This window comes from Apis florea, unplaced genomic scaffold (genome assembly GCF_048593485.1).
Source record: "Apis florea isolate Af1SG1 unplaced genomic scaffold, ASM4859348v1 contig_37_pilon, whole genome shotgun sequence".
Classification (NCBI taxonomy): domain Eukaryota; kingdom Metazoa; phylum Arthropoda; class Insecta; order Hymenoptera; family Apidae; genus Apis; species Apis florea.
The window spans coordinates 1,712,999-1,724,417 of record NW_028256861.1 but is presented as its reverse complement, the minus strand read 5'-3'; the positions used below and the strand labels follow the sequence as shown (position 1 = coordinate 1,724,417).

At 21.6% G+C, this 11,419-nt stretch overlaps 1 protein-coding gene and 1 long non-coding RNA gene across 3 annotated transcripts; one reads left to right on the top strand and one right to left on the bottom strand.

Moving 5' to 3' along the window:
• Nucleotides 1-1,378: 1,378 nt before the first annotated feature.
• Nucleotides 1,379-5,842, top strand: LOC100869937 (very long chain fatty acid elongase 7). 2 transcript variants are annotated; one of them, XM_003691213.4, is made up of 6 exons: nucleotides 1,379-1,519; nucleotides 1,605-1,851; nucleotides 2,610-2,800; nucleotides 3,255-3,335; nucleotides 3,454-3,637; nucleotides 3,853-5,842. In XM_003691213.4, exons 2-6 carry the CDS (start codon nucleotides 1,791-1,793, stop codon nucleotides 4,173-4,175), a joined length of 840 nt encoding a protein of 279 aa, XP_003691261.2. In that variant the 5' UTR covers nucleotides 1,379-1,519; nucleotides 1,605-1,790; the 3' UTR covers nucleotides 4,176-5,842. The 2 variants fall into 2 exon arrangements, with proteins under 2 accessions (XP_003691261.2, XP_086772274.1); XM_086916148.1 differs by having other exon boundaries at nucleotides 1,416-1,519; nucleotides 1,602-1,851.
• Nucleotides 3,098-11,096, bottom strand: LOC147656272 (uncharacterized). Its single transcript, XR_015294783.1, has 3 exons — nucleotides 10,866-11,096; nucleotides 3,968-4,093; nucleotides 3,098-3,522 (listed from the first exon to the last, which is right to left on the bottom strand). It is a non-coding gene; the product is annotated as an uncharacterized LOC147656272 (long non-coding RNA).
• Between the last annotated feature and the right edge of the window lie 323 nt (nucleotides 11,097-11,419).

Genomic DNA, 11,419 nt, shown 5'->3' with positions numbered 1-11,419 from the left:
ATTTAAATCACTTATAATAATAATTAACATTTCATTCAACATCGTTGCATACAAATTTTTCTTCCAATTTGTTTCAAAAATTTATATATTTGTATTTTATATCAGTACGATATAAATATACTAAATATAATATATGCAAGAAATTTGTATGAAATCAATTTTTTGTTTCAAAATATTGAATCATTGGTATTTAATATATATATATATATATATATAAAAATAAATAAAATAAAATAAAATAAAATTGACGTTTTTCAATATAACTTGGAGAAAATTAATATAGATATATATCATTTATATTTTTCAAATATATTTTTGCAATTATATCACAATACAAAATTTGTGTAAATTTATGATCATTTCCATGATTGTATTTAAATTAATTCGGGATTTATCATTTATATATAAGAAGAATAATCTGATTTATTAAAATAACGCAATCTTCCCTTTTTTTTTTTTCTCTTATCGTTAAAATTATATAAAATCTGATAATAAAATTGGAAAAATTACCGAGTTTGTTATTTCCTTGTTAATAGCAATTTTTTTTCGAGTAATATTTCAAGTATGTCAAAAGAATTCAATGTGTTTCAATCGCTGTGTATATACGTAATATCAACTAAATATTATGCTTCGTTTATAATAAAAAGAAAATAATAATATATATATAATAATATGAGAATAAAAAAAAAATATGTGTGTATACATATATCTGTTTTTTTTTTTTTTTTTTTTTTTTGTAAATTTTAAACTTGATACACGGAACTAATTAATGTTAATTTAATGATTATCTTTTTATACTGTATAAAAATTCATGAATGACAATTACATTTACAATTTCAAAAATTTGTTAAAAATAACATTTTTGTTCATTGTACGAATCCATATTCATACGTGTTAAAAAAAAATATATATGTTAAAAATAAGTTTTAAACCTTGTATAATAATAAGCAAATATTGAAAATTTCAGACCAGAATTGGATCAAAATAATGCAATATATGATAAAGTTGAATAAATTTTCTGGCAAATATGATTTCCAATAAAGATTCCAAGAAATAATCAAATTCTAATTTTTGATCAAATTCTTGCGCGAATAAATATAAGATTGAGAAAAATATATATATATATATTTATAATTTATATATATATATATAAAATTATTAAAAAAAATAAAAAATCAAATATATCAACAATTTGTGCTGTACTCTTTTTCCAATTTTTTATTCAAAATTTTTTAACAGTCATGCATAGAATCAAAAATTTACATAAGTCACATAAGTTCATTTCGAAATAAAATCGATTGAAAGAATTTTAATCTTTAAGTAGTCAGCATTTTACTTTTATTTTAATTTTATATTAATCAACTTTAATGATATTCAGTGACTTTATCAAATTTTGCGGTGTAAGTTATTTTATCAGATGACTCTGAATTTTCGTTCGGGAATTTAGTCGATGAAGCCTGGCATTAATCATCGATCATAATCCGCTAATTTTATCAGATATTCGGAAAATAAATTCAACGTAAGTTTCGACATAACTTTGATCTCTCTCTTCTTTTTTTTTTTTTTCTTTTTAAGATAAATTACAAATTAAAAGTTGGCAGCAGGGAGAAAGTTTGGAAAGTTTAAAGTATTGCCGAGGAAATATTAAAAAATCGAAGGGGAGAAAAAAACACTCGATTCGATCATTCAATCAAAAACAATTGGATTGATTTTATCAGTAAATTTAATTGCGTTGCAATCTTATATGGTTCTCGTGAAAATTTAATTCAACTGGATCGAAGTATTAAATCATGGCGACATTGATACGAAGAATATACAACAGCTATCGTCACCTTAATGAAAATCTATCAGGTATTTGTAATATATATTTAAGAACATATAAGAATAATACAAAAAATAAATAAGAAAATTTTATTTATAATTCGATGAATTATCGTTTCTGTATTCTAATAATAACAACAATATTAATAATACAAAGTGTTTTGCACAACAGAGAAGAAGAGAAGGTAAGAGTATAATTACTTTTACATCTTTTACACAAAATGTTGATACAACAATATAAGTGTATTTTTGAAATGTTCGATTCAATTCAAAGCCCTAAAAAAAAAACATAAAAGTTGCTAAAAAATCTATCATGTTTTTTTTTTTAATTTCTTTGAACGATGGAAAAGAAATAAATTTCAAATGTGAAGAGAATGAGAAATATATGAAGTAATAATTTAATAATAATTTAACAATAATAATCCTTAATCATCATTGATAAAATTACATATTTAACAACTTGAATGGTACAATAATAAATTCTCACATCAATTTTTCTATAATTGACTTTCCAAAAAAAAAAAAAAAAAACTGTATCGCACAAATAAAATTTTCATGTATAACAATCTAATATAAATGACAATTGATATAATGGATTAAATGAAATGTAAACATTCTTGCATACTTTTGCAAGAATGTGTGTAGTATTTGATGTATTCCATATTTTTATAGAATTGGTTCTACGATAAGGAAATAACGAAAAGAAATAATTAAAAAAAAAAAAAAATTAAAGATACGAATTAAAATCTTTCTCCAAGTATTAAGATAAAAACTTTTGTTTTTGCAAGATCCTCGGACGCAAGACTACTTCCTCATCGGATCACCATGGGGCTACTTTAGTATAATAATATTTTACTTGTATTTCGTGCACGAATTGGGACCCAGTATTATGGCAAAGAGGAAACCGTTCAATCTGGATAAAGTTGTACAGATATATAATCTGGTTCAGATAGTATTATGCGCATTCTTATTTTACAAGGTACGTGAAAATAAATTTTATTTATTTTTTTTTTTTTTTACTTTAACACTTCAACTCCACGATTTTCCACGATGATATTTTAAATGCGAAACTTGAAAAGATTTTATTGAACGGAAATAATGACATTCAGCTTCTTTTCTCCGTATCGTATTCAATACAAAAAATTCATTTATAATAAAATTGAATATTAATGTATTGGCAATGAGATATTTGTTTTTATCGTCAAGATAAAAAAAAGAAAAGGAATAACAAGTGTTGAAGTGTGAAAAAATGATTCATAGTTCGATCAACAACTTGTTGATAAATATTAATATTTTTCTTTTATTAATTTTTCATAAATATTAAGAATGCAAAAAAAAAATAATAAATAAATAAAAACAAAAGTAAAAAATTAAATTTATATAAAAGTATACATTTTCAATAATTACATATTATTCAATCTTCTCGACTCCAGGCAATGACCTTAGCCTGGCTAAATGATTACAGTATCTATTGTCAACCAGTCGATTTTTCATACGATCCTCGCGCACTTGAGGTACGTATAAACGAATATTTTTTTTTTTTTTCCTTTTTCTCCATATCTCAATTAATTAAAAAATTCTTTTTTTTTTTTTTTTTTGAAATATCGATGAACGATATTACTCGAAACACAGATAAGCAGGATGGTTTGGTTGTACTTCGTGATAAAGCTTCTCGACTTGCTCGACACGGTCTTCTTCGTCCTTCGGAAAAAACAAAAACAAATATCGTTCCTTCACGTGTATCATCACACAGGAATGACGTTTGGCACTTGGGTATGCACTAAATTTTTGCCCGGCGGTCACATCACTTTTCTAGGTAAATCATTGTGAACGAGGTATCGCGCGTTTCCTTTATCAATCCTATTATTATTATTTTGAAATCTTCGAGAGAGATTGCTTTGTAATTGGTTTAATAATAATAATAATAATAATAATAATATTTAAGGATTAATAAAGAACACGCGAGGTATTATCGAAAGATTGATCAAATTTTTTTTTTTAATAATAATTATTTGTTTACCACGTGTATAGGTACGGTAAATTGTTTCGTTCACGTAATCATGTACACCTACTATCTGGTCACCTCGTTACAAAAAGAAACGAACAAACTATGGTGGAAGAAATACGTGACACAGTTACAACTCACTCAATTTTTTGTAATACTGGTACATTTTGTACTGTTGGCGTGGGGCGAGGATTGTGGTTTCCCGAAGTGGACAGCTGCGGTAATGATCCCTCAAAATCTCTTCATGATCGTCCTATTCGCCGATTTCTATTACAAAACGTACATAAAGAAGTATAAAAAGAGCAGCACAAACGGTATCACACCGAACGAGAAATTAAAAAGTCAATAGAAATTTTGTTCGTTTGCTCGGATCTTATGCGTTTCTCAATCTGTGACACAATGAGAGATTACATATCGGAAATCACAGTTCATCACATTTAATAATTTAGACATTTATATTACCGTCCATTACTATTTGGCGATCTTTTATTGAAAATGTACAAGAGAAATTAAATGATATATATTTTTTAGATTAGGTTAGGTGATTTATATATTTTCGTATTAAATATATTAAAAATTTTCAAAAAATATTTATCGGCAAATATAGAAGACAACCTTTTTTTTCTCTTCTGTTCAGATGCATAATGAAAAAGAAAATTTCTTTCCTGTTTTAGTTTTATCTCTAACAGATACAGCTAGACGAACAAGCATACGTGACAATTTATTTTAAAAATATATTTATTGTTTACATACGTAAGAACGTGATATTTTTTTAATCCTATTTCACGATTAAATGACTAAATTCTCATGGACAGTAGTGTATTAATTAACCGAATATAATATAATGATTCAAATATTATAAAATTATTTGATTCACAAACAATCGTGATATTCATTCATAAAATTGATGAAAAGTTTTTCTTTTTTTCTCATTTTTTGTTGAATCTTATATTCAAATAGCCATATAATACATTCATAGAAAGGATAATTCTCGGTTTTATTTTTATACTTATGTTTATTATCCTCAATTACTTATCAATATCTTAAGTAATAATTGCAATGCAAACTTTGATAAGTACAAACGTAATTATTAATATATAAAATTATTTTCTCTGTTTAATAAGATAGCCAAACGAGGACAGTATGCTATTCTCTTTATCACTAAAAGTAGCTCAATTGTACGAATTTCCACAAGGAAGAGAATACGTTACGTCACGTTATCCCCACTGTTATTGTTAGACGTATCACGTGACTAGATTTCGGCTAAAGCCAAACATTATGCGACATTGACTCTGTCTAATCTAGCAGTGGTAATAGGGATGATGTGATGTGAATTTTGTTATGCAAAATAATATAACGAATAAAAATAATAATAATATAAAATAATAAATAGAAATAATAATAATATAATATTCTTCTTAGAAATTTGTCAGATAAGAATTAATTAATATTTTTAATGATAGAGAGAATAATGTACTCTGACGTGTAGTCATCTTACAATTCTGCAAAAAAGATAATTAAAGAGTGCGGAAATTTATAGAAAATTTAAACGTACAAAAATTTATTTAGAATACATATAATTCTAAACGACAAAATGTAATGTACATTTATTATTTTCTATTTTTTTATTCGTGTTCAAAAAAATTTTATAGTAATTATGTAAAAGTATATAACTTTTTTTCTACGTTATATGTTATGCTATTTTAATTTCCGAAATATTTACAAAAATTTTTTAATAAACTTCATGTATCGTATGAAACGTATCTTAAGATTATTGAAATCTTAGATGAAATGAGGCCACACTTTTAAATATCTTTTATATACTTTTAAATATTTAAATTTGCCTAAAAATTCGCAATGATAATCATAACGATGATAATATTTGCGCTGGAAGCAAATTCGATATGACTTTTTTGCGACATGTATACATAATTTCACTAATTTGAAGCATCTTTTTATTTGGAATTAATATATATTACTATTTGTAAATAAATAAACAATCAATTGTTCAAGATATATATGTATGATCATTGTATTTGACCATTGACATATAAAAAAAATTCACCTAACCTAAAAATTTTAATGAAAATAATAGAAATATAATATAATAGATTATACATGAAGCAATTTTTCGATAAAAAATCTCTTTTAAAAAGATGAAATTAATGTCAAAAGTTGCAGCATTTGTTTCATGAATTGAGTATAATTTTGTGTGGAATTTTTTTTTTTTTACAACAGTATAAAAGAACATTATATTTTGAACATTTTGTAATTTAAAATATTGTTCTATTTTATACTATTGTAAAATTATATTTAAAAAAAATAAAAACGTATTGAAATATTAATTTTATGGTATTAATTAATTGTTTCTTAAAATAATATTTCGATAAAAAAAAATTGCTCCATTTAATGTTGTTCTATATATATTCATATTTTTGTTAAAAATAAAAAATTGTTCACATTTCAAAAAAAGTTAGTTAAAGAATAAATTAGTTAAAAAATTTTAGTGTATTTATAACAATAAGTTCAAAATTTATAAAAGAATGTGTTTTATATAATAAACGTGTATTTACATTGTAAATTTGCTAAATAAATGATATGGAAAAAAGATTAATATATTCAACTTATTTTAATTTAAAATAATTAAAATAATTAATGTAGCCGATCACATGATGTAATAAAAAAATGATAAAGAGAATTATTAAGAGTTATTAAGAATTATAAAAAAATATTTATAATATTTAGATAAGTTTATATATATAATTTAAGATTATAGATTTATATATTATAGTATTTAATATAATTACGCAAAAAATATTTAAAGATATAATTTTTTTATTCAATTTGTTCAAAGATATTATTATAAGATAATTAAAACAAATTAATTTTTTACAATCATCATACATATAATTATTATAATAAACATTGTAACCACTAGCAAGGAAAAAATCAATATATTGAACTTCTGTAGCAATGATATTTTATATAATCCAATAAATGTAATCCAAATATATGTAATATTTATTGTTACGATATTAATTTTTAAGTTTTCATTTCATTCTTTCTACAAAGATAATAGAGTTATCTATTATTTAGTTATTTATTTATTTTTTTAAAATTTATAAGCATCATCGAATATGTTAAATCGCATTAAACGAACAAAAACAAAGAATACAAATAAATGAAACCATCATTAAGGATTAAAAATGACAATAAAACAAATGAAAAAAACAAATTATCAAACAAATTATCTTGAAATCACGTTTTGAAATAATGCAAAATTAATAATTTTTAATTCTTATAAATTATCAATTATCAAACACAATTATTAAATGTATAAATTAAATGAATACAAATATTTCTCAAATTAATGATTTTTCGACATAAATAGGTTAATACTTTTTTGAAATATGACTTATAATAAGAAATATTTTAATAATAAAAAAATACAAGTGGGTCAAAAATAACATAACCATTGACCATTAAAGAAAGTATTTCTGTGCATCCATCATATATTTAAGAAAACAACACTTATAAACTTATCCGGCATACAATCGATAATCAATTGTATAGAATCGTTTAAGCATCTACTCCATATGTAATAATAAATATGACGAGATCATCATTTTCCACAAATGACAACACAACAAATGATCTCATATATTGCTTTAATTTACATGGTATCTTAATCTATTAATATATTATGAAAAAATATGGAAGCAAAAAAAAAAAAAAAAAAAAAAAAAAGGAATGAACGTAAGACTGAATCAGGATTTGTTCGAAAAAGTCAACCTACTTTATCTGACACTTTAATGGATAATCAACAGTCCGAACGAAAGGTAAAACTTGTATGGTATAGGCACATAAAAACAGGAAGTGCCGTTATACCATGTTTAAAAATATCTATATCGATTACTTTATAAAAATTTAAAAATAAGATTTTTAAAATAATTAATTAAGATAATTTATTTAAAATTTTAAAACATACATATGTAAAAATTTTATCATTTCCTTTATAATTATAAAATTATCTAAAGATGTTTAGTATATAAATTGTTTTAATTATAAAAATTTAAAACTGAAATCATTTTTCTTTAATTAAAATAGAAGTATTTAATATTTTAAGATATATGAAATAATATATGAAAATTGAAATTTTTATTACTTTCTGTGAAATCTCTAAATTAGGATAAATAAATTAGATCTGATTTTAAATATCCCTGGAAAATATATAATAATTTATTTAAAAGTTAAAATACGTATGAAATTTCACCTGTAATTAATATGATGACAATACAATGATAATATGATACAAAGAACATTTAACAAAAAATAATGACAGATATTAAAAAAAGTTGAGAGGTTATAATTATTTTCTTTTATTAATAATTAATTAAATAATATTTTTAATTGAAAAGTAAAAATAAACTCTAAAAAGTTAAAAAACAAAAATAAAATAAAAATAAAAATTGCTTAGGTTTATTATCCACTTTATTATGTGTTAAAAATATTTTAATATATCTTGAAAAATAAAAAAAAATGATAATAGTGTATTTTAACTAAGAAAACATTTTTATTTCACTATTTTTATTGTTTTTTACGATATTTTTTAGATAAAACTATATTGAACATATTATCTATGACAAAATTGCTAGAATTCTGAATAAACGATATAACTTTTTTATTTTCTTCTTGCTTATAAATAAAATACCAGATAGCAATATATACAAATATATTTATAAAATTTCTTATATATATATAACCAGTTATAACAAATTCATATATAAATAAAAAATATAAATAATTATATATCATATCATATATAAATTAAAACATAAAGAAAAAAATTTATTTCAATAATTATTAGACTCAGAATCTATTTTGAAATATATTTAAATAATATAATTCAAAAATGTATAATAAAAAATTTTGTTAAAAATATAAAAATACGAAATACCAATAAAAACAATCAAATATTTTTAAATAAGTCCGTACATGTTTCGTATAAAATATAACCTTAACAGTTGTGTCGAAGATCATCGATTGATATTGTATTATATTTTTATATCAACAGAAACTTTAATGCATGCAAAAAACATCGTGAATGAACTTATTTTTTTTTTTGCTAATGTCTTAATCGAATTATTGCTACCGCAAAAAATTTCGATTAAAAAATATTTTTGCAAAACCTTGTCCCGTTTTTGACCCTATTTCGCAAATTTCTTCTATATACTACATGTAACTGGCTTACTTTGTTCTATACCACGTTAAAAGTTCTTTAAAGAAACCTGTAATGATTCCTCGGTATTCGTAAGTGTCTTCACGCTATTGGTTGGATCGCAATTGTCGTTTGTATTCACGTGTAAACCTAATTTTGTAAGTCATCAATGCAGACTTAGTTATTTAAAAATTATATTTGATTTATGACAAACTGATCTCCAATGGCAAAAACATAACCTTAACAAATGGACACCATCAAAAAAGACATGTTCAAGTTTCCGTTTGTTCCACTTTTAATTTTATTACAATGAATGTTATAATTATGGAAGAGAAGAATATCAGAAATAAATGGACAAGACAAGATAAAACAAATGAATATCAAACATTTTTGTAAAAAGTTTTTGAAATTGTTATAATATATCATAGGTAAATTATAATAATTATTATAATTATATCTATAACAAAGATTAATTATGGAAATAAGTAAATGCTAAACATATTTTTGTAAGAAATAAAAAAAAGGAAGTTTGTGAAATTATTGAAAATATAACATAGATATATTATAATTTTCTCTATAAAAGAGATAAACTATGGATGCTAATTTTTTTTTTCAAAGTAAAAAATTTGTGAAATTTTATAATATATGTAAATATATAATTAATATTATAAGTAACTATAAACACTTATGTATTTATCCTCTTTAAATAAAAAAAACTTACAAAATACATACGACATAAAAAAAAGTACAAAATATTCAAAATATAATCTGCATTATAATATTTAAAGAATAGAACAAATTTTTATCATATGTAAAAAATGTATTTTATATAAATATCCATAATTTAATTATCAATATTACAATATACTAGAAAAATAGATGAATGTTAATCATATTTTTGAAGTTGTTATAATATATATTATATAGATCATATATTATAATTATTTCTATAGAAAGAAATCTTTAAATATAAAATATCAAATATATTTATACAGAAGAATGGACAATTTTTGAAATTATTATAATATGAACTTTGAATGAAAAAAAATTTGGAAGTTAAATTGTCAAACATATTTTAGCAAAGAAATAGATAATTTTAAATTATTATAATCATACCATTAACATATTATAATCATTATTATGAAAAAAAAATATGTAAAAGACATCAAATTAGACAGAAAATTAAAAAATCTTTTGAATTATAATGTATCATAGATATGTTGTATTTAATTTTATAAAATATAAAAATCCTGAAAATATATTAATATAAATCAAAATATATTATCAATCAAAAATTTGAAATTATATTTTTTTTCTTTTCATATTGAATTCTAATTTCTTCTTTTAATTTTGTAATTAATTTGAAATTAATATTATATATTTATGTATTATAGTAATATATTTATTACATATTACTTTGACAAATTTTTAATAAAATAATTTTCCAAAATAATAAAATCCTAACTTATTTATTTTTTAAATATTTTAATTTTATGTAAAACAAGTTAAACTTTCAATAGTGTAATTTTGCAAAGAAATAAAAAATTTTTGGAATTGTTATGCCAATTGCCTTATTCTCTTTATTTTTTTAAATATTTATTTAATATATGATATATTATATTTTATAGTATCTATACTATAAAACACAAAGATAATAATATATTTAACACAATGCAAACTTAACCTCCAAGATCAAATTATCTATTTACCAATGATATGAAGTAATAGAGTCTAATGTAAATATTGAATTAAATTAAAATATTTATCCATAAATTACTTGGTTCATCACTTTATAAAAAAAGAGCAAAAACATGTTCTCACATTCGAAGTTTTTTTTTTTTCTCTAAGATATTCTGTCGATCCACGTTTCTTTATTCCGGCAAAACAACTTGTTCGATAATATGACAAACAGACGTACGGCAAATAGAAATCATTCGTACAACTTTACTTTTGTCTCTTTTAAAAAGTATGACCTGTTGTTAATCCCGTTTACAAATTCTGCACGAATATTCATCATTGCTTATAACTGTTACGTTGTTTACGTATATATATGTCTTTCTCTCTCTCTCTCTCTCTATATATATATATATATATATATATATATATATATATATATATATATATATATATATATATATATATATATAATATTATTTAATCTAATATTATATTATCATATTATATCTATTATTGTATTATATTTCGAAAATTAGAATCAATCTATTTTTTTTTAAATTTATTATAATTTATATCGTTATAATATTTTATTGAAAGGTTATTAAAAAAAAGATACATAAAAAATCAATACACTTTGAACATAATTAAAATAGTTTGAATAGATAATTTGAATAGATAGTCGTCTTTTAATTTGATAC

What these genes read in the sequence shown, in the direction of transcription:
- LOC100869937 (XM_003691213.4), top strand. Translation starts at nt 1,791, where the DNA reads ATGGCGACATTGATACGAAGAATATACAACAGCTATCGTCACCTTAAT. An exon ending in CCTTAATGAAAATCTATCAG is followed by an intron (nt 1,852 to 2,609) that starts GTATTTGTAATA and finishes TGTTTTTGCAAG; the next exon opens with ATCCTCGGACGCAAGACTAC. An exon ending in GCGCATTCTTATTTTACAAG is followed by an intron (nt 2,801 to 3,254) that starts GTACGTGAAAAT and finishes TCTCGACTCCAG; the next exon opens with GCAATGACCTTAGCCTGGCT.